Genomic DNA, 20,527 nt, shown 5'->3' on the forward strand with positions numbered 1-20,527 from the left:
CGAACTCATAGAAGTGAGCGCATAGTCCCCGAAGCTGCTTCCTTAGACAGTCCAAATCTACCCTATAGCTAATTAGGGTCACACTTCGCTCCCTTGGGCGCCCACTTGGACGTCTTCATGCTACTGCCTTTCTTTGCAATAGAATCAATCGCCTCGGAGACAGCTTAGTCGCAATCTTGTTCAGAAGCACCCATCTCTTGAGCGAATCTCTCGAGTGCATGCAAAATCTTAGGCGGCTTGTCTTCATCAGCCTTAGCAGAAGCCCATCCCTTCGACTGGGACTTGGAATAATGCTGGATGTTGTTGAAGCCTCCAGATATTAGCCTCGGGGCTTGCGTAGAAGTGGTCTGCGCCTTCATGGCCGGTTGGGGAGTAGATTTGGTGGGTGGCGCCTGGCCCCGTGCCTTGGCCAACCCTGTAGAATATCTCGATTCAAGGCCTAGCTGGCCCTTGGTCTTTGTAGCAAGCTTGACGGGAACCGGCTTAACCGATGGAGCCGGGGTGGTAGTTGAGGTGTGAGCCGGGATGGGGATCGATGTCTGCTTCTCTACTGGTGGGGACCGGACAGATTGTACATTTTGGACTTGGAGATTCTTGCGGAGGTGAGGCGGGATGCTCACCCGGGAAGCGTCTTCCTCTGGCGAGGGTGGACATGTAGTGGTGAAAGGCACTGATGAAGTTTTGAGACCATGTCCAACGTCGGTTGGGCAGACCTTCGGACTATCCGGAGAAGACTGAGAACTGGTAGTGGAGTAGTGGGTTTTTTCCTTTGCGCTTCCGTCGGTAACAGCCCCGCTTTCGCTGGTGCTGTCATTCTTGAAAGTGTTGGCCGCCTGGATACTCCCAACCTCGTGCTCGACCGGATAAGAAAGAGCTGACGTGTCTGGGGCGGCGTCATCCGAGGTGGTGGAGATAGAAAGCTCAGAGGTTGCGGAAGAGTCACTGGGAAAAGCGAAGTCAATGGAAGTACTGAAGTTATCAACGGTGGGTATCTCAGCCTCATGCTGCTCTGGGCGACCATTATGCTCGCAAGCAACTGTATCGCGGATGTTCTGCTCGTAGAACAGGTCCGAGGAGGAGTTGGACACCTCGGTATGCTCTTGAGCACTCCTCTTCTCCTCGGAAAAGTTCGAGTAGTCGTCCACGGTCTTATATTCTTCACTGTCACCTTCCTGAACATTCTCGTCTTCTTCAGCATTCTCATCTTCTTCACCGTCTTCAGCCTCATCGTCGTACTCTTCGCATTCCTCAGAATCTTCACCAGAATCATCTTCAGAATCGTCGACAATCCGGTATTGGATTCCTCCGGGTTGGAATTCCCTTTCGGGCTTACCGTCGGGACCAATTGTCAGGCGGTCAAACATACTGGTGCCTTTGGATGGTAGTGGTGCATGCTTTGCGTTGATTGAATTGTCCTCTGAAATTACCAAGCTTGGCGAAGAGAAGCGTTCGGAATCTGATGCGCGAGGCTCTGAGAGGAGAGTGTCAGGAGTATCGTTGACTGCGTCAACCTCATCGTCCTCGATTTCAGATGGTGTTTTGGACTGGGACTGCTGTTGATGAACGTGCACCTCTGAATGAGAGCTGGATGACTCGATGATTGCGGTAGTCACAATCTCGTCAAGGATCTTCTCGATTTCTGTCTCGCTGTCCAAAGCGTTCGGGAGAAATTGGTCGATTACATCGTGCTGGCTCACGGTCTCCTTGTTCTCCTCGTCCTCCACAGCTGCTTCCATATTATGGACCGATATCAAGGGGAGTAGTCGACGCTCCAAGTAGGCAGCATGAAGGACTTTTGCTGCATCACCAGTGGCAACGTTGACAGACTTCGCCTGCGCCTCCATTGGAGCAAACGAGGAGGCTTCTGGGTTGAGAGATAGAGTCGAACGTTGGGCCTCGTCAACCGAAGCGTCGATCTCAGGTATGGAATGGGTATCGTTAGGGACTGAACATGAGTGGATTAGTATAAGAATAGGTGACCTGGAAGTTGGTATACGACTTACCATCCTCAGACGGGGCCTTCATTTCTTTCTCCATGTTGATCAGGAATTTCTCAATAGATCCCTGTCTGAGAGCTTTCGGGCTCAAGGGCTGAGCCTCAGCAGCAGCTGTCTGAAAGACCGATTCCAGCGGCGCTAGAGTCGACGGGGACGGATTATGTCGGAAGCGGAGTGGCTCGGCGTAAGAACGGCCAGAACTAGTCTGTTGAGGGGATGAGCTCGATGCACCTGCCTTGTCCTCTTCGGCTGCCTGTAGCACGGCTGTTTGTGGATGATTGGCTTGGGTAAATGAACTGTTTGTCTGGGGTGATCTTACCTTGGTAAGCCAAACGTTCGAGTGCCTTGTTGAACTGACGACGCGTGTAGCGAACAAGAGCCGGAGGCAGCTTGTCGCGCGTAGTGGCAGGCATGATGAATGAAGACGAGATACGAAATGAAGGTATGATGAGAAGGCAGGAGAAATGTGGGGGTTGCGGTGGGAAAGGTTGAGGCAGGTGTGGGAGACAAGAAATGTTGGCTGTGAGACAAAAAAGCGGTGTCAAGAGAATGGAAAAATAAACTAAAAGATGGAAGAAGAGGCTTTATATACGAGGAGGAATCAGTGAACGTGACCCCCACGTGACTTCTCCGGCCAAGCACAGTGAACCAATTTCAGGTTCCGTGGATTGTACCACCAAGTATGACTGACGATGTACCACATTTTCTGTTCTCTGGTGGAGTGATTGTTATGATTTACATTAAAACAGAGTTTGGTTGCCCTTCTTTGCAATGCCGGCGTGCAGATAATAATCGTTTTAGTATGCTGATGGCTTCTACAAAGGTAACATGCATTAAACTCACTGGAGATTTCATAAAACTAGCTTTTGTAGACTTTTATCAGTGCCCTATGGAGTCTATTGTTATCAACCGTGACTTTAGTGGTACATTCTTACTCGCTTCGATGATCTATTTCATACCCAAGCTCCCTCGTCAGGCCATTCACTCACGTGCCCACGGTCAGGTGTACACCTCCTGATCTTTCAACCGCATCGCCGGCTTGGCGTCTTGCTGCCGCCAATAGTCCTCTTAAAACTACGCATTGCACATTGTATATAGCCCTTGCCACAGCTCTTGATCATAACCCGGTTCCGCTACCAAAACATCTCCAACATAGAGGATAGGACCATGGCTTTCAACTTAGCTAGCATCTGAGAAACTTCTTCTGGAATCTCTAACAAGGTCGTGGCTACTTTTACATAGCTTTGAGGAGTTTAAGAACATTAGCTAGCTATGGTTCTGGGCTTAATGAGAGTCTTTCCCTAAGATAGAGCTCCTGTCTCCCTTTTCATGTGGGCATGGATTAAAGGGATAGGTTGCGTGTATGCTACATGGCAGTATGGAAGATACGAGAGGCATGGCCGAGTCGGCGACTACGTAAGCGACAATAGCGGAAGCGGACGAAGAAGTTCTTCTAAAGAAAGGAATGAAGAAAGGAGAACGCAGCAAAGTCACAGTGGCTCAGACATACAAACTCATCTTTTGCCCTTATCAGCTGGCAAAGCTCTCATATTTATAGCTAGTGTTAACATTCGGAAGTGAAACTAAATCAGACCCTTTTTCACTGCGCTCTTTTTTATGTTCTATGATACCTAATGAGCTGGAAATTCCAAACCATGCTGTATAGTTACACCTGGATGCATCCGAGACTTCTCACTGAGTCACGACACGCAAACCAGATTGAGAGAGAGGTGATGTGTGTGATGCAATTAACATCTACTGAGACTATTATATATATCAAAACCCAACACGCTACGCAGGTACATTTAAAGCACACGAAAGTCAACGCAAAATCCAAACGCAAAATCAACGCTAAATCCAAAGAAAAGCACGAAAGACAATAAAAAAGAAATCACACCCGAACCACCACCTTGCCATCCTCCTCCCTTACTCCTCCACGTGAACCACTTGTCTTGCTTTAGCCTTCTTGTCGATAGTATGCAAGCCTTGGTTGTCTCTCATCACCGCAGTGTGCTTTGCAGCCGCTTCCTTACGCTGCTTCAATGCCGCAATGTGCGCAACGTCAGCCTTGGCCATATCGGTTCCCCAGTTGCTCCAAGCAGAGTTAGGTGCTAGTCGTTCAGTAAGGGGTTTACGGACAGTGGTGCGACCAAGCACCTCTGCCTTCGAGTAGTCGTTCGTCACTAGGCAGGCTGGTGCCGCTCCACGCTGAGACTTCGCACCTGCTCGATTTGCTATCGTATTAATGAAGTTCAAGTTCTTGCACGATCCTGGGGGCTTCCAAAGCGGTCGTCGGCTCTGGGCGCCCTTAGAAGCTGCTGTAGATATTGGTACGGGGCGAGGACCCAGGGTCGGCATAAAGGAGGCAGTTGGGTTCTGCTTCTTGGGTGGATCGGAAGTCGTGGAAGAAGAGGCCTGAGATTTGCGAAGCGCAGGCAGAACATAGGTTTGGATAGCTGGACGTGCGGTCTTAGGTTCAGTCACTGTAGGCTTCTGTTGAGATGGAGCAACTTTGGACTGGGCGACCTGCTTCGGGGCAGGCTTAGTGGCAGATGGAGTGGCTTTCTTGCCATACTTAGCAAGTTGCCTGTCATAAGGACCCTTCGTAGGGCCTGAGGGCTTTTTCTGTACCATTTTCTTAGGTACTGGCTTCGAAATGGTGACAAGAGTGGGAGCAGAGACCTGCTTCTGGACGTAGTTGGTAGCGCGGATCTTTGGGTAGTTTTGCAGATGGGGAGGTAGGCTCTGAGAGGCATCCTCCTTGGGGGAGCGGTGAGCCGGGGCCGACTCCGAAACCTATGGACACTGTTTGGAGTGTTACCGCTGATCTCACTACTCGAGTGTCTAGTAGACGGTGCCGAAGATGAGGTTGATAGGGTGGCTGACGAGCTGCTCTTGCCACTCTCGGATGTGCTATCTTCACTAGAGCCGTCGACTTCTGGCGCCTCTTCGCGATTTTCTGCGCGGCTAGGAGAACGCTCCAGGCCGGCAGTTTCCTGTGGCTGGAAGTGGTCATGCGAGGCTTGAGGAACCGCCCGTAGAGAACGGCGAAGCCATTGGATATACCCCTCGTCTGAGGAAGTGGTGGTGGGCTTCTCCAGGGGCAGGGAAGATAGCTTATCATGAGAAAGACCGGTTTCACAGCTAAGAGATTCAACAGTAGGAGAATCAGAGGACGGGAATTCAACAAGAGGCTCATCCTCCAATATGGTGGGCAGAGTTTCCGGAAGCTCCCACCGGTAGCGACTTCTCGTAGAATTCGGGGCCATGTTAGCTCTAGAAAATTCCAAAACTTCATCCGGATCTGCCTTAGGATAGGCCGGCTCGTCGTCTAGCAAAGTGATTGCACCTGGAGGGAGAGTGTCCTCGAAGTCCTCCCACCAGTCGAAACTAGTGTCCTTGCGGGGTTCAGGTTTCTCTGCGCCCTGGAAGACCACTGGCGGGGTGATTTGCTCATCGGGGGACACAAAGTTCTCCTCAAGGACTTCGCCAACGATGAAGCCGTTTCCGGTCGGTTCTGACTCTTGCTGTCCGAAGAGGTAATTGATTGCCTTCCGGGCCGCAAGATGAATATCTTTTGGAATATCGTCCTGTTCAGGATCGACAGACTTGACAACTGGGGATAGGGAAGGAGTGGCTATTGGGGTATTGCTAGAGAAATTCATCTTGAATAATTCCCCATGGAAATCGACGCGACGTGAAGCCTGGAATGTTTGGAGAGAATTGATCCCAGAATCGGCATTGATCTGAGAAGTGCGGGGTGTCGGTGCGTTTGCGGCCAACATGTGAAGTACTGAGTCCTTGAACTCGACGCCAGATTTGTTCTCAAACGGAAGGGGTGCTTGAACATCGGTCACAGCTACGTTCGGGTGGATAATCGTATCTGTATCGTATCAACATATGAGATCAAATGGCTAGGCTGTCTGGTCACTTACCTGGCCTTGCGTGAGAATCTTGAGAATTCTCTTCGTTCTCAGAGCGAGTTCCCTTTCCATGGTCAAGAGAGGTAGAGTCCTCGATGCTGACAACATCTAGCGGCCGAGATGTTTCCTCGTGATCAATGTCTTCGTCAAGATTTGCCTCCTGAGAAGCTTGCTCATATGAATGATCCTTGAGAACGAGGACTTCTTGAAGAACATCTGTATTCCTATCCCCTCTAAGAAGGCCCTCCTCGGTGTTGCTAGGAGAAGATACAGGCATAAAAGAATCCTGAATCTCAGCAAGGCTAGCCCCGAAGGTTTTGACGGATGCTGCTATGGTGGGCTCAACATCATCATCGTCCTTGACCAGGAGGGCAGCTTTGGTGTCTTTGGAGGATGTTAGGGTAAAAGAGGATGATGAATTGATTGGAAGCTTACCCTCGGGAAGCTTGGTTGCATCCGGTGTCTCCAGCGTTGTCATTAACTCTTCATTTACTTCGTGCAAGGTTAGCATGGTGGACAATACAGTACATGTGAGAAGAGTACTTACCTCTAGCGATAGAAGAGCAATCCATGGTGACCTCAGAGGGTACATTGACGTCCAAGATGTCATGCTTCTCGAGACGTGGGGTCTGGCTGTTTTCAGGGTGAGCATTCCAAAGTAGCAAAGCTTGAAATGTTTCTTCAAGGATTTTGTTCGCGGCCTGGCATGCTTCGATTTTGGCCCGCAGATTCTGGCAACCAGGCTCGACCTTCACGAAATACTTCCGGATGGAAGTCTGCTTCAAGCCACTCTGGGCCTTGGTGCGAGTGGACCTCTCCTGAGGTTGGGCCTTGGCCATGGCATGGCGTGCATGTGTTAGCGATGCTGTGAGGAATTTTAGACTCGTGAATGTAAATCGGGAAGATTCGAGGTCTTACATCGCTCAGCAAGCTCCTTGACAGCCTTCGCGTAACATTCCCTAGTGTATTGGACGATAGCAGCATCTATTTTTATGGTGGAGAGAGGGCGAGGTGAATGCCTAGACGGCATGATGACGAGGATGAGAGGAGATTGAAGGGAAAGCAGGAGACGGGTGAATAATGGAGCGATGGAAGGGAGACGAGAGACGAGCTATGAGTGGTTGGTAGTAGGGATGAGACACGGCAATCATGGATCCCCAGCAGAGGAGAAAAAATGCTCAAGTGGAAGATCAAAAAGTCCACGTCGGATGATGGAAAGAAGTCGGTCTTGGGCTCTGACAGTTCCTCTTTTATATTGATGGGAGAGTAGACGCACGGGCAGGTGCCGTAGAACGTGCCGCTCATAACCGTAGAAGGGACCTCCAAGTACCGCAGAATGTACCGCAAAGGAGTGAACGGAGCACTCTCATTGGTGCGGTACAAAGAGACAGGATGGCTGCGGCGATTTGGTAGCTGTTGCTGTACTTCAACCCGAAATAGTCTTCAACATCCTGTGATAATGTTGATGAGTACCGACAGTCTTCGAATGCGATTTCAACGCGTGGTGAATATAGCAATCATCAACGTTGCGGGGGCTTCCTCATCACCAACACCAATGAGCTCGAAAGTGCACTGTTAACTCGCTTTGTGCCTTGTTGAAAGATTCTTGATATCCAGGGGCGAAAAAGAGCGTAGGGAGCGTCACGGGTCTACGAGTGTAGAACATGTTGATTTGTAGGACGTAGCATCTGATGTTATATGGAACGCGAACATTAAGTTCATGAAAGCCCTGTTTGCTACCGGCCGTGATTGTTGTAAGTGATTGCTATAATCCGACATATGTAACTAAAAGGCAACAGTTGCAAGAAGCTGCGGAAAGGGGTATACTACGTGAGAAAAATTATTGGCAATTAATTCACTAGCTAGCGGCCCCTGCTAATGCAATATTACGCACGTGATAGCGATCTTATGGGCTTGCAGCTACTATACGGCGAAGCTATTAGTCTGGCTGCCAGCGTTCTCTACAGAACAAGCAATCGTCAATATGTAGCACATGCAAAATAGGTGAAAGTGTATAACGCGAAGCTATAAGATTGCAAGAGAGACTTGGGGCAGAAGTAGTAGATATACTTGAATTAGCTTACGCTCATACACATAGAGGGGCAAACGAGCTTATGGAAAGCAGACGGTCTTTAGTTTGTAGCTTCAAACAGTTCTATATAGAAACTTTATCGCTTCCGTATAAAGGCGACTCCTACGGCAAGATCCAACTCTATCCCTCTCCTTCTTAGAGGCCTTGTCTTTGTTAACTCTATCAAACTGATTGTCGTTTTTTCTCCCACTTGTGCCGCTTTGCATTCTTCCAAATTTAGAAACATCTGAGTAATATAGGAATAACCGCCACTTCCGTCAGGTCGACCTTCCTTCAGCATCAAGTCTACGAGCTTTAATCTACTTCCTCTCCTTATAAAGAACGTAAATAACTAAAAAAAAATATATATATAAAGATCTCCCGACTGAGACTGATTATTTACTAATAGATTAAGCGATTTGGTTTTGATGAAGTGAGCCTCCGCGGGCGTGACTCTCAGATGAAAGAAGCGAATAAGGGCTATATGTAGTGTGTCCGATTACTTCTTATTTAATAAAGCGAGTCTCATGAATACAGGAACAGATAGCTTCCTAATCACCAGCGATAATCTCCTCGTGTAAAGAACCTCTCTCCAATTTGCGCCTCTTGCGTTGGCGATCTTACCTGATCTATTAAGGGCTGGGTCACGCCAGGAAGCATCACACAGTCTCAAGAAGCTAATGAGAAAGTCACCATTTTGCAGATTGGGGATATGCTCTTCTGAAGCCCATTGTATTTCACTCAGGTTGAAAATTGATGTGAACTCTGTCTTATTTCGGGGGCCCGAAGGCCAAACTATATACTACGTAGGAAGTGACTGTATGCATAGGCAGAAGCACTAATTGGAGGCAGCAGTAGGCAGCATTAGGCAGGGTAGGCCACCGTACCCCAACCCCTCTCTGTAGAAGTTGTAACTGGCTAGGCATGTAGGCAGCTACTATGCCAGCAACTCCAAGTCTGTACGTAGGTGACCGTGAACCGTATGAGTTGTTGATCCTAGGTTGTAGCTGTTACAACCCGAGTATTTCAGCACACTGGTAACTATACGTTGATCGCGCTATGTAAGGCTGTGAACATGTATCAAAAGACAACAATACAAGCTCATCAGCAAAAAAACAAACCCGGATGACCATACAGAAGCAGAAGAGAAAAGAATCAACTTAGTCAGTCCATTCTGCGTCCTTGGTGTAGCGAGTATTCAGCTCAAGCTCCACCTTGGGTCGAACAACCGAGGCCATCTTGGCCTTTAGCTCCTCATCCGCTGCTTTGATGCTGCTAACCCAGGCAACGGAGCGATTCACCTGCTCGGGAGACCGCTTGCCCCTCGCAGCGGCCATCCTGTCCGCCAACATCTTCCCTTGGTGAGCCTTCTTCTCCAAGAAATTCTTGTCCACCTATTCCTTGGTTATAGGGACGGCCTTGCTCATAGGGACGGCCTTAGTCATGGGAACGGCCTTAGTCATGGGAACGGCCTTCGTAACCGCGGCGGATTGTCTGGGGTGTGAAACGGCACCGACGCGTGGATTCTTCGTATAGCGGTGAGTGGTTTGTTTGGTTGGGCAATCGCGGGTCGTGTGGCCTTGCTTCTCACACTTGAAGCATTTGCCCTCCTTAATCAAGCGAGCGCGGCGCTCCTGGAACTGCTTAGGGTCCATGCGGGGGGCATTGTTGTGACCTGGGGTGGTCTTCGGGGGGTTACGTGCGGGGCGTGCCTTCAGGCTCGCTGGCGGGGGCACGGTCTGATAATTCCGCAGTGGCGAATCGAAGATGGGTTCTACCTTCGGGGTAGGCTGCGGCAGGGGAGAGATAGGGATGCTCTTAGTGATAGTCGGCTCTGCAGTGGCCTTTGGTGGAACTGTTGAAACCGAGTTCGTGGGCTTGGTGACTAGATTTTGGCGCCTAAGGGAGGGGGGAATGTACATGGACATTGAGGGTTTCTCGACGGGTTTCTCGGCCTTTAGGATGGCGACGCTCTGTGTGTCCTGATCTTCAGAACCCAGCTCGAACCCCTCGACTTCAGCGGTGCCTGCATGGCTGCTGACGACAGTATCTGCGGCTAAATCCTGTTGTTCGGCACGGTTCTCCTCAACCGATGTAGTCATGGGGTCAGAAGTTTGGGCCTGAGAGATAGTTGAGCCCTCTAGAGCCGCGTTAGGGCAGTCGATCATAGTAACGTCAGACGGAGTTGATGGGGCCTCGAGCAACGTAAGAGAAGGCTCCATGACAGTATTGATAGAGTCACAAGATAGCTCAATCGTGTATTTTGATGGAACACCTGGCTGTACGACCGAAATTGCTGCAGTCTTGTCCAGGATATCATTGATCACTGTTTCCACGACCTCGCTGGAATTTACCTCGACGGCATCGGTGGTGGACTCCGGAGCTGCTTCGACCGGCGAGGTTGACGGGGCGTCGAGGGATAAGGTCAGATGGTCATTTCCATCTCGACAGTCGATGTCTTCCTTGAATTCAGCCAGGGGCTTGCTCGACTCAGTGAATGGAACTGTCACAGAGATGACAAGGTCAAGCGGTGGTTCCGCCGGGGAGGCTGACAGCACACCTTGCTGAACCGATGAAGCCTCATCGAAGACGGCCTTCTCGATGGTGTAGGTAATAACATCAGAGCCGGCTTTCATTGGGATGGTCCATGGGAGGATGTCCGGAGACGTGATCTGAGTCTGGTCCTCACGCGCGGTGCACGTTTCCTCGATCACAGCGATGTAGTCAACCTCTGAGCCACTGACCTCTTTGCCATCTTTCCCCTCGGAGCTCTCTATCAACGCCCGCATCACGAGAATTTCTCGACTCATCTTGTCTAGGGCCTCCATCTGGCAACTGACGAGCAAGGTCTTGTCCTTAGACGCTGACGCCAGCATCTTTACATGCTCTGGATCTTTGTTTTCCAGTACTTCCTGGCAATACCTAATTTGCGCCATCTGCTTGCAGAAGTTGTCGAAACTTAGACGGAGGCTAGCTAGTTTCGTACCGTTAGCAGTTGGCTCATTCTCTTCCACTTGGAACGCCACATCATCCTGTTCGATCTTAGAGGCTTCGAGTTGGACCTCGAAATTATCGACCTCGCTGCAAGTAGCTGATTTAGGCTGTGCTAATGGCTGCTTTGACGGAGATGTGGGGCTACGCGAAGTCTCCTCGGGCATTATTGGTGGGCGAATTGGTACGATACTATAAGGCTGATCCTTGGTATCACGCATACTGATTGCCACATCTTTCGTCTCGACAGTTGACTTATCGAAGCTGCCTTCGTCGACTAGAGGCGAAGTAGGGGTACTCGGGCGGGTCGACGGGCTTATCTCTGGGGAGCCGGGTTCGGAAGACTTTGGAGACGTCTTCGTCTCAGAGCAACGACGGGACTTCGAGGAACCACGAGATAAGATGAGCTGCACATCTGAATCGCTGGTAGCTTTAGCGGCCTTAGAAGGTCGACCTAGACACGGGTTAGCAACTCCAGTGTGAGCTAGATTGAAAGAATGATGAGTCGTACCTTTCTCCGTGTATTTGCCCTTAGCACACTGGAGGCTCTTCCTAGTCATGGCAATGATGCAAGGAGGTAGCCGAGGACCCGGGGATGCTGAAGGGTCGAGACGAGGCGTTGTGAGCAGACAATGCGGAGGATGTAGGGGTTGAGAAGTGCGAAGATACACTGCACAGTGGTAGGATACTGCAAAACTTTGGTGTGGGGGTGGGGTGAGAACTGTGTTACAGTATGTGTGTGTGGAAAGAAGCTCCGTTCATGGAGTGATGGGGGATTTTATAGCATTGGGAGGTTGCGGTCATGTGACCTGAGTGGACAGGTGGTGATTTGGTCGCCCCGCGGGCACGCTTCGTTCTCATTACACGATTCGTCGAATATCGTGCTCGACCCGATGAGGGTCGATCATATGCCTGATATCTACGCAGGGTGCCACCAATTGGGCTAATGCCACGTAGTTTTGATGTTCCTTTTATGGGCAATTAATTCATTCTTGGCCTCAGCCTGAAAGACTATCACCTGAAAACAGTCCCAGGTAGCCTGTTGCACTATATTCACCGCAGACTAACGCTCAAAATGAGTTTGAGACTTCAGATGGGGGCCTAGAGGGTCTCTCGAGCCGAGAGCGTGTCCTGCTAAAACCTTGTTCACCTGCTCTGACGCGGACATATGGGACTAACACACGGAATTATGGCATATGGCCAAGAGTAGAAATCAAGATGTACCAAAAGCGCTGACATGGCGTGTAGATTTAGTATTAAGTACTGTTGCATTATGTGTGTTTTGACAGGGCAAAGTGATTGAATTGTGAGAGAGTCGGGATGCACACTGAGCAGGCTCCGCGCAATGGAAATAGTGCTACCGTTTGACTGATTGCAGACATGCTAGCTCGGGTACCACATACAGGGGTATCTAGACAGCAAGAGAATAGCCTAAGTCCATCTACTTTTCGCTATTAGGTTTATACATTTCAACTACAATGGAAATGCTGATGCATTGGGAATTAGACTATCTTTTAGCCGTCCAAATTTCGTGCTTCTTTGGGGATGGAGTAGCATCTAGCGAGGAAGTAGATCGCTCAATGTCGATCTTGCTGTCTTCATTCCTTTCCTTGGTCTCAACATCGGCCTCGTCCCTGAACGCTGCTGCGTGGTCGATCGAGCCATCGCCGGTCTCCGGGGTATTTTGGTCGTGGTGCAAAACTGCAGAAAGGTCGGCAGAAGAAACATCGGAGATGGGGATGTCCTCTGCCTGGCTGTCGATGATTTCAACTGATTGGGTAGTAACATTGTTGAAGTTTTCCAGGGTCTTGAGGTCATTCAAGTTGACATCGTCCTGCGCAACGTAATCGAACTCGACGGTTGATTCTGATGTCTCGATGTCCGAGCGGAGACGTTCAGGCTGAAGCTCATCGCCTTAGGCAGGTGTGGACAATTCGGGCGGAGTAGGGAGCGGCTCTGGCGGAATCTTGGATGCTATCGGAGTCTGATCAGTCGCCATAAGCGTGTAAATTAGTACAAAGCTACAGGCCTGAAATCGGGTGTCCCGCTTACCAGACTTTGTAAGACCTTCGGAATTGACAGTATCCTTACTCACGATATTTTCCGTAGAAGCCTGTTGGAATGGCTCCTCGACCTTGGGTTCGTTCTCAAGGTCGCCCTGCTGTGACACAGAGTCGCCGGGGCAGAGAGTAGACTTCCGCGACAAGGATTGAGGTGAGGGCGTGAGGAGGGGTTCCTCTTCAATCTCGCCAGTCAGGGAGACCGGGTCTTCACCATCGCTGGCTAGAGGAACTTCTTCTTCGTCTTCGCCATCGATGTCGGAAGAATCAAAATCTGTAACTTCGAGGAGGGCTACATCAAGTATTAGTACAGGTGAATGAAAATCGGGATAATGAAACTTACCTTTCATGGCTAAGTTCTCAATGACCTGATCGAACCGCTTTTTGACAAATTCAACGAACTTGAGAGTCAGCCCAGCCTTGTCGCACATGACGCCCAGGGTCGTCGAGGAGGGGGGCCCCTGCTCAATGGCATCGTCGTGGGCGGCAACTAGGAGAAGAGCTGCATCAAGGTAGGTTAGAACAGGAAGGTTCAGAGCTTGGTGATTAACTTTACCTTTCATCAAAAGCTTCTCCGTGGCTTTTCGTAGGTTTTGTCGTAAGGGCCGATAATGCTAGGGCAGTCCGGCAGGATGAAGGGCTTGCTGCGAGGAACTGGCTCGGGCATGTCACGAAACTGGATGGAGGTCAGGCTAGCTGCAGAGATGCGCGACGCCGTGGACGAAGGCATCGTCCCAAAATGGACGAGAGAGGGAGGAATCATGAAGGTGGGAGGGTGCAAAGCGTAGGTGGAAATGTGGGGAACACTTGAAAAAGCTCCAAGGCAGTGGTGTGAGAAGGAAGCTTCGAGTGTATTGAAGGATAGAATCTCGGATTGAGATTAAACACATTTCGAAATCGGACCCTGCCCAGCAGATGTCATTCACTAACCTGTAAAGATGGCAGGCTGCAGATGGGAGCAGGGAGAGCGTCACATGCCGGTTTTGTTACCTCTTGTAACCACTGGGCACATTCACCATAACCTGTTTAGCATCCACCAGCCAGCAATTGCAAAAGCGTCAAGCTGGTATGGAAGCGAAGAAGCGGGCTTCAACCGGGGCGGTGGAAATTGAGGCGAAAGAACGAAGATTTCGTGTCAGGCCCATAGATCGAGGAGGCGTCCAACCACTTCTGATAGTTTCGTCGACCAGCTACGGGCCCAGACGGCACATATAGAGCGTCCAAGTAGATCGAGTTAAGCCGCCAGTGCTGCTCATCAGTGTTATGCCTGCGGGTCAGCCTAGCCATCGGCGCAACGTCCTTCACGCCCCCAATCCACACCTACCTCGCGACGTATCCCATACCTTAGGCTCAACCAACCACCCTTCCATAGATACACCACCTCAGAAAGCCGACAAGCCATCCTACAATCCAACGTAACTATCCCCGCCTCGCCGCGCCTTCACCCCGCGTTCTTAGAGGCGAGCTTAGCAAAAAAGACGTCAGCTTCTCTATTCGCATCGTCCCAGCCTAGAACATCTCAGAGCTCAGATACTGTGGCAAAAGCCTCGATATACAGCAGTACGTCAGAAGTCTCAGCACACATATTAATCCTTGCTTGGTTCCCATCTTGCTGACTCGACACCACTGCGAGGAGCAGCCCAGCTAGGATTTAGCCAGCTAGTCAAGAGGCAGTCTAATTTGAACTGCTTTAAACTTGATATCGTGCCTAGGTTTTCGAGTTTCTATGGAGGTACTCTAGGCAGTGGTCAACGCGTGTGACTTATGATCTGTCACTGTAGTTGTGATCCTGAGCACATTAGGGAAAATTTGGTGTATGAAGGCTCGGGCGCCAGCTTGCAGAAGTCGGAAATATGAAGGAAGTGTGTAGCACATGCTGGAGATGTGACATGGAATCTATGAAAAGAAGGCAAACATAGAATATCATTGATAGATGATTTCTGAAATGAGTGATCGAAAAGAGGACAGCGGCATTGATTGAGAAGAGGATACAAAAAGAGGAATGGATGTTAGTTGTTCCCTGGCAGAATTCCGTGGGAAGTGGGTAAAGAGTCCGAGCGGCTTTTGAAATGGATAGAAGTATGGCTGCAGAATCATACAGATTGTTGGATTCTATCTTACATTGGCGCAACGGGAAAGGGGAATCTGGTGCGTTGAACAATGTTCATTGATCGTTGACCTAGGATTAAGGGAATATTGGAGCTTGCTACCACTGTGTTGCTATATTTCGGGATGGAGGCGCTGTTACCGACAGCTGCGTTCTGGGTAGTTGAGATGTAGGGGGAAAGATGGGATGAGATGAAGTCGGATGCTTGGCAAGGAGCACGGGCCAACATTCCCAGATTATCAGATGCAAGATCCATAACTGCGACAATATCAATAGTATAGCATGTGAACTGCACATATACCGTTTGAATGTATTGGAATATGGCAGATAATGCACAGGTCTCTGCCTTCATAAGATACTAAAAGAAAAGCAATCTCACCCGACGCCACCGGTTCCTGAACTGAATAATCCCAATCTCTCAAAGGGGAGCAAATCAAACGCCTACAAACCCCTTCCGACCCGGGAGCACCCGGTGGGCAATGGGCATGTGATGAATTTCCGTAAAACGTGTCTTGGGATGGTGTAATGAAATGGACTAATGTGGCGGCGACGTTGCAGGGAGGGTTGGAGATTGGAGAACCGGAACGAACCCCGCAATCGTCCACCTACGCCTCGTTGAACAGCCGTGCCGTGATATCGCCCATATATGCTTCCTCCAGCTCGTAGTCCTCGCCGCCCATCTTGTCGATGCCAACGTACTCGAAGGCGGCGACGACGCCCTCGACGTCGAAGCCCATGGCGACGAAGCGGTCGATGAGATCTTTGTTGTACCCGTGATAGCTGCGTTGTAATTAGTATAGCTCTGTAGAGGCGGGTCTGAGAAGTGGCATACGCAGCTAGCTTGGCTTTCTCCTCGTTCTGCTTCTGCATCGCCGCCTTCTGCTTGATCGTCTCTGCTGTTGCCCCTCCGCTGCCCTCGCCCCGCTCCCTCTTGGGTGCTCCAGCGTACTTCACGGACCAGTCGCGGGCAACGTGCTCGAATTCCGCCGGGTTCTTTAGTAGCATGCTTGCCACTTCTGCGTCCTGTGGGTCTTTTGGCTCTGGCGTGCTCAGGAGGGATTGTAGGGATATGAGGGCGGACTTGATTGTGAGGACGGGCGACCATTGGGACGACAGCGTGTCAAGGCAGATAGCTCCCTGCGATAACCGGTCAGTCCTTATCCACATCTTCCAGACTGATGTATACGTACTGTTTGACTGCTCACGTTGGGATGCCAGATCTTGGTGTCGAACTTCATGATTGGGGGGCGGAAAGGGTACTCTGGCGGCATCCGGATGTCGACGCTGAAGACACCTCCCTCGTACGGTGTGTCTGGCGGCCCCTTGAATTGGCCCCGCAGATGTGAGATGTCATCGTCAGCGCCTGCAATGTCGATTATGATCTGCGAGAGGCTGTCCTGCTTGATGTCGGCAATCTCCTTCTGGATACGACGGGCCCGATTGGTGCTCATTGTGCTGACGAGGATGGGAGTTTTGGAGTTGTCGGAGTGAAGGCGAAGGAGGCAGGAGAGGTCTTTTTGGAGGCAGGATGGTGGAAGAAGGCGGAGTCGTAGGCAGCAGGTTGCACTTGGTTGCTACGGGTCAGCCTGCTGAGGATGAAGGCGGCAGCGAGGCTATTGGTGAGTCAAGCGGCCGAGTGCTACCTCTCAGCGTCACGGCCGGGGTGTCGTCGGGGCTGGGAGCCTGAGGAAGGCGGGCGAGGCCGAGGACGTCGTCGATGCTTGGCGTTGGGGTGAGGTGAATGTCTGGTAAATGGAGCTGCGAGCTTGGTACAAAGGTAGTGTTCCCGGCGACGTGGTGGGGCTGAGCCGTATATACCGTGGGCTGGGTGAGACTGTTCAGGGCGAGTAGAGACAAAAGTATAGGGAGAAGATTAGCAAGGAGGCTCTTGTAGCTGTCTCGCGCGATCTCCGACGTGGCTCGCTGTCAACGGTCCACTCTGCGTAGAGTGAGGCGGGCCCTTGGGCGATACGGTTCGGGTCACGTGCCGCTCCTCCGAGAGCTTCGATGGCATTCGCGTCCAGGGCGACCAGCTCCCTACCGCACCTCCATTACAAACACCGCCCTCACCACTCAACCCCAGGCCCGTCCATCAACCCTACCATCCGTTAAAGCTGTGTCCGTTGCCTTGAAGTCGCTTTCATCGCCGTCGCATCCACGCAGCCATCATGGTGAGACGTCCCTTCACCGCAAACCCCCGAGTTCACGTCACTAACCTCGCATCAGGGTGCTAATCAGTCCACCGGCGGTGGGCCCCCAGGGGGAGGAGATGGAAAGGACAAGAAGGATGCGAAGGTACGCTATGTTTTCGAGATGCAGCATTCAGGCTTCAGCTGGCTCTATCGAAGTCCCCGGCGCTGCTTGTGGCCACGATACTGATTACATATATCTATAGAAGGACAAGCCAAAGTACGAGCCTCCCCCACAACCAACGACCCGCATCGGCAGGAAGAAGCGCAAGCAGGCAGGTCCAAATGCCGCCGCGAAGCTACCGACCGTATACCCAACCGCCCGCTGCAAGCTGAGGTACCTGCGGATGCAACGTATCCACGATCATCTCCTTCTCGAGGAGGAATATGTCGAAAACCAAGAGCGCCTCCGAAAAGCCAAGGCAGTCCTTACTGCAACCCCAGCGACCGCCGGAGGAGACTCAGATGCCCTAGACCGGAACGCCGATGAGCGATCGCGCGTGGACGACATGAGAGGCAGCCCGATGGGCGTCGGAAATTTGGAGGAACTCATCGACGACGACCACGCCATCGTTTCCAGCGCCACCGGCCCCGAATACTACGTTTCCATCATGTCTTTTGTTGATAAGGACCTCCTCGAGCCAGGCGCCAGCATCCTCCTCCACCACAAGACGGTGTCTGTTGTCGGAGTTCTGACGGACGACGCCGATCCCCTTGTTTCAGTAATGAAACTAGACAAAGCGCCGACGGAATCGTACGCGGATATCGGTGGTTTGGAGCAGCAGATTCAGGAAGTCAGAGAGGCTGTCGAGCTTCCTCTACTCCACCCTGAGCTGTATGAAGAGATGGGAATCAAGCCTCCAAAGGGTGTTATTCTGTACGGTGCGCCGGGTACCGGCAAAACGCTGCTAGCGAAGGCCGTGGCGAATCAGACGAGTGCCACCTTCCTAAGAATCGTGGGAAGCGAACTGATCCAGAAATACTTGGGTGATGGTCCTCGACTTGTGCGGCAGCTGTTCCAGGTTGCCGCTGAGCACGCTCCTGCTATCGTCTTCATCGACGAGATCGACGCCATCGGGACAAAACGATACGAGTCGACGTCTGGAGGTGAGCGTGAAATCCAGCGGACTATGTTGGAGCTTCTCAACCAGCTTGACGGTTTCGACGATCGAGGCGATGTCAAGGTTATCATGGCCACCAACAAGATCGAGACTCTGGACCCAGCTCTGATCCGTCCTGGTCGTATCGACCGAAAGATTCTCTTCGAGAACCCTGATCGTAAGATTTCCACCATTCTTCACACTAATTGCAAACGCTAAATCAATCTGCAGAATCCACCAAGAAGAAGATCTTCACCCTACACACCTCCAAGATGTCCCTCAACGTCGACGTTGACCTCGACGAGTTCATCAACCAGAAGGACGACCTCTCTGGCGCCGACATCAAGGCCATCTGCTCCGAAGCCGGCCTGATGGCGCTGCGAGAACGCAGGATGCGCGTCAACATGGAAGATTTCCGCTCTGCTAGGGAGCGTGTCTTGAAGACGAAGACTGAGGGCGAACCGGAGGGTCTGTACTTGTAGATTGGCGAAAGAGGGAAGACGAGGCGGATACTGCTTTTCTGCAGTTCTTGGCGAGCTTGGGCTGCCTGTATCAGTAGAGCGTATCTTATCGAGGCATAAAGGGCGCTGTGCCGTAATTTAGATCAGCGGCAATGAGGTTTGCTTGCATCTACTTCCGTGGCTGCATCCGTGATGATATGAACGATGCCTTTTCCTTACCTCGCATACTAAAGCCCCAACCCTCTAACCCCATCCCTCCAGCTCCGCGCCCAAAACCCACAAAGCATCCATCCCGCTCCTCCCACGCATCTGTTTCTCCATCCCACGCTCCCATTGCCCTGGGTATCCAATCATCGTTTGCTCGACCAAATCCCGAAACGGCGGGAATACCCGACGCTAGCGGACATCGTCGTTCGACGCAGCCTAACATCACTTACTATCAACCCTACTTTGTACTATCAACCTCGAATCCGGGGGATATGTTACATCGACCGCTGAGATAGACGGAAACATGACAAGCCGCACACACAAGAGCCTCGACGACGCGGACGCGAAGGAGGCGGGGTGGGAGGCGGCGAGGGGCGCGGGGGTGGGCGCTATGAAGGTGAGTTTGTTTCTTCAGCATCTATATTTCCAATTCGAGGTTCTTAGGACAGTTTTATTTTCTCTCCCTTTCTCTACGCAACCGGCTTCGCTGTACTGCAGTGTCTTTCCTTTCCCAAGAGAAAAAAGATCGAGAAACGCTCCGAGGAGCTATCACGCGACCCACATTGGCCCTTTCATCCAATCCAAAGCAAAGCCCGAGATCATATTTCTAACGAGCGTAATGGAATAGTGGGGCGCCTTCGCCGGCGTCTGCGGCGCGACGGCTTATGCGTTCTCGCCAGTATACAGGGGGTTGACGGTGCAGTTTAAAGTGTATGTCGTCCCATCATCCTCTCCATATTACTAAACTCTGCAACTCCCTCCCTTCCCCTTTTCGTTCCCCACTTTACCCTACACACCTCCGCACTTCCTTTCCTTCCTTCTCATTCCCAATTCTCATTCTTCCCAGCTACATCCAAATGGCCTTCATGATCGTCGGCTCCGCCGTTGAGGGCGACAAGCGCATGCTCGCGTACGAACACCAGCTGCGGCACCAGCGACGACAGGCCAGGGATTTGGAGCTTTGGAGACGGTACGAGGCGGATTTCGAAGACAGGGGGACGCCCGGGGTTGGAGGGGAGGGGGGCGTGCATCGGGATAATAAGAGCTGAAGGGGATTTCATTCGTGCAATTGACTGAATTCAAACCTTTACAACTTCTTCGTAGTATCATTATACAGTACTTCCACACTCTCAAAACACCCCCCCATGCCGGTTGGTCGAAGCGTGTGATCGTAGCACGGCTCAATTGGAGTATGGAATACAACTACACGAAGATATAGCCTCTCGCGACCTTTCTTTTATCTCATGAAACTCAAGGCTTCTGGGGGACTTCAGACAGCAACTTTGCGTTCTCAAATCGCGAATCCACACCACTCAATCTAAACTCTCTGCTCGTTTCTATCCAACTAACCCCAACCCAGACCACTTGCGCTCAGGTTCAGCTTCTCAGGCTTTGACGTCCCATCCCGCGTTCCTATTACC

General features: G+C 51.3%; 8 protein-coding genes across 8 annotated transcripts; 2 read left to right on the forward strand and 6 right to left on the reverse strand.

Moving 5' to 3' along the window:
• Positions 1-164: 164 nt before the first annotated feature.
• BDZ99DRAFT_475107 (uncharacterized protein) lies at positions 165-2,410 on the reverse strand (the record flags this gene model as incomplete). Its single annotated transcript, XM_033721955.1, has 3 exons — positions 165-1,945; positions 2,004-2,261; positions 2,317-2,410. The coding sequence occupies 3 exons, from the start codon at positions 2,408-2,410 to the stop codon at positions 165-167; spliced, it is 2,133 nt and encodes a 710-aa protein (XP_033578529.1).
• Positions 2,411-3,923: 1,513 nt separating this feature from the next.
• BDZ99DRAFT_518827 (uncharacterized protein) lies at positions 3,924-6,950 on the reverse strand (the record flags this gene model as incomplete). The annotated part of the gene is made up of 6 exons (XM_033725344.1): positions 3,924-4,757; positions 4,802-5,880; positions 5,933-6,304; positions 6,356-6,412; positions 6,468-6,785; positions 6,839-6,950. 6 exons carry the CDS (start codon positions 6,948-6,950, stop codon positions 3,924-3,926), a joined length of 2,772 nt encoding a protein of 923 aa, XP_033578530.1.
• A 1,780-nt stretch (positions 6,951-8,730) lies between these two features.
• Positions 8,731-9,014, reverse strand: BDZ99DRAFT_461594 (uncharacterized protein). Its single transcript, XM_033719650.1, has one exon. The coding sequence runs from the start codon at positions 8,915-8,917 to the stop codon at positions 8,762-8,764; it is 156 nt and encodes a 51-aa protein (XP_033578531.1). The 5' UTR covers positions 8,918-9,014; the 3' UTR covers positions 8,731-8,761.
• Positions 9,015-9,385: 371 nt separating this feature from the next.
• Positions 9,386-11,542, reverse strand: BDZ99DRAFT_559676 (uncharacterized protein; the record flags this gene model as incomplete). The annotated part of the gene is made up of 2 exons (XM_033727268.1): positions 9,386-11,436; positions 11,494-11,542. The coding sequence occupies 2 exons, from the start codon at positions 11,540-11,542 to the stop codon at positions 9,386-9,388; spliced, it is 2,100 nt and encodes a 699-aa protein (XP_033578532.1).
• Positions 11,543-12,489: 947 nt separating this feature from the next.
• BDZ99DRAFT_569573 (uncharacterized protein) lies at positions 12,490-13,710 on the reverse strand (the record flags this gene model as incomplete). The annotated part of the gene is made up of 4 exons (XM_033727898.1): positions 13,599-13,710; positions 13,386-13,544; positions 13,035-13,334; positions 12,490-12,896 (listed from the first exon to the last, which is right to left on the reverse strand). Exons 1-4 carry the CDS (start codon positions 13,603-13,605, stop codon positions 12,490-12,492), a joined length of 873 nt encoding a protein of 290 aa, XP_033578533.1. The 5' UTR covers positions 13,606-13,710.
• A 1,917-nt stretch (positions 13,711-15,627) lies between these two features.
• BDZ99DRAFT_277408 (uncharacterized protein) lies at positions 15,628-16,793 on the reverse strand. Its single transcript, XM_033713962.1, has 3 exons — positions 16,340-16,793; positions 15,982-16,286; positions 15,628-15,929 (listed from the first exon to the last, which is right to left on the reverse strand). Exons 1-3 carry the CDS (start codon positions 16,598-16,600, stop codon positions 15,755-15,757), a joined length of 741 nt encoding a protein of 246 aa, XP_033578534.1. The 5' UTR covers positions 16,601-16,793; the 3' UTR covers positions 15,628-15,754.
• Positions 16,794-17,195: 402 nt separating this feature from the next.
• BDZ99DRAFT_461597 (26S protease-like protein regulatory subunit 4) lies at positions 17,196-19,050 on the forward strand. The gene is made up of 4 exons (XM_033719651.1): positions 17,196-17,320; positions 17,376-17,444; positions 17,545-18,616; positions 18,670-19,050. The coding sequence occupies exons 1-4, from the start codon at positions 17,318-17,320 to the stop codon at positions 18,918-18,920; spliced, it is 1,395 nt and encodes a 464-aa protein (XP_033578535.1). The 5' UTR covers positions 17,196-17,317; the 3' UTR covers positions 18,921-19,050.
• A 354-nt stretch (positions 19,051-19,404) lies between these two features.
• BDZ99DRAFT_461598 (uncharacterized protein) lies at positions 19,405-20,232 on the forward strand. The gene is made up of 3 exons (XM_033719652.1): positions 19,405-19,503; positions 19,735-19,817; positions 19,954-20,232. The coding sequence occupies exons 1-3, from the start codon at positions 19,411-19,413 to the stop codon at positions 20,153-20,155; spliced, it is 378 nt and encodes a 125-aa protein (XP_033578536.1). The 5' UTR covers positions 19,405-19,410; the 3' UTR covers positions 20,156-20,232.
• The last annotated feature ends 295 nt before the right edge of the window (positions 20,233-20,527 follow it).

Source organism: Mytilinidion resinicola (assembly GCF_010093595.1).
Source record: "Mytilinidion resinicola strain CBS 304.34 unplaced genomic scaffold BDZ99scaffold_7, whole genome shotgun sequence".
Classification (NCBI taxonomy): domain Eukaryota; kingdom Fungi; phylum Ascomycota; class Dothideomycetes; order Mytilinidiales; family Mytilinidiaceae; genus Mytilinidion; species Mytilinidion resinicola.

What these genes read in the sequence shown, in the direction of transcription:
- BDZ99DRAFT_461594 (XM_033719650.1), bottom strand. Translation starts at nt 8,917, where the DNA reads ATGCCTAGCCAGTTACAACTTCTACAGAGAGGGGTTGGGGTACGGTGG.
- BDZ99DRAFT_277408 (XM_033713962.1), bottom strand. Translation starts at nt 16,600, where the DNA reads ATGAGCACCAATCGGGCCCGTCGTATCCAGAAGGAGATTGCCGACATC. An exon ending in CCAACGTGAGCAGTCAAACA is followed by an intron (nt 16,287 to 16,339) that starts GTACGTATACAT and finishes CGGTTATCGCAG; the next exon opens with GGAGCTATCTGCCTTGACAC. An exon ending in GAGAAAGCCAAGCTAGCTGC is followed by an intron (nt 15,930 to 15,981) that starts GTATGCCACTTC and finishes ATTACAACGCAG; the next exon opens with CTATCACGGGTACAACAAAG.
- BDZ99DRAFT_461597 (XM_033719651.1), top strand. An exon ending in AGGACAAGAAGGATGCGAAG is followed by an intron (nt 17,445 to 17,544) that starts GTACGCTATGTT and finishes ATATATCTATAG; the next exon opens with AAGGACAAGCCAAAGTACGA. An exon ending in TCTCTTCGAGAACCCTGATC is followed by an intron (nt 18,617 to 18,669) that starts GTAAGATTTCCA and finishes ATCAATCTGCAG; the next exon opens with AATCCACCAAGAAGAAGATC.
- BDZ99DRAFT_461598 (XM_033719652.1), top strand. Translation starts at nt 19,411, where the DNA reads ATGACAAGCCGCACACACAAGAGCCTCGACGACGCGGACGCGAAGGAG. An exon ending in CGGGGGTGGGCGCTATGAAG is followed by an intron (nt 19,504 to 19,734) that starts GTGAGTTTGTTT and finishes GTAATGGAATAG; the next exon opens with TGGGGCGCCTTCGCCGGCGT. An exon ending in TTGACGGTGCAGTTTAAAGT is followed by an intron (nt 19,818 to 19,953) that starts GTATGTCGTCCC and finishes CATTCTTCCCAG; the next exon opens with CTACATCCAAATGGCCTTCA.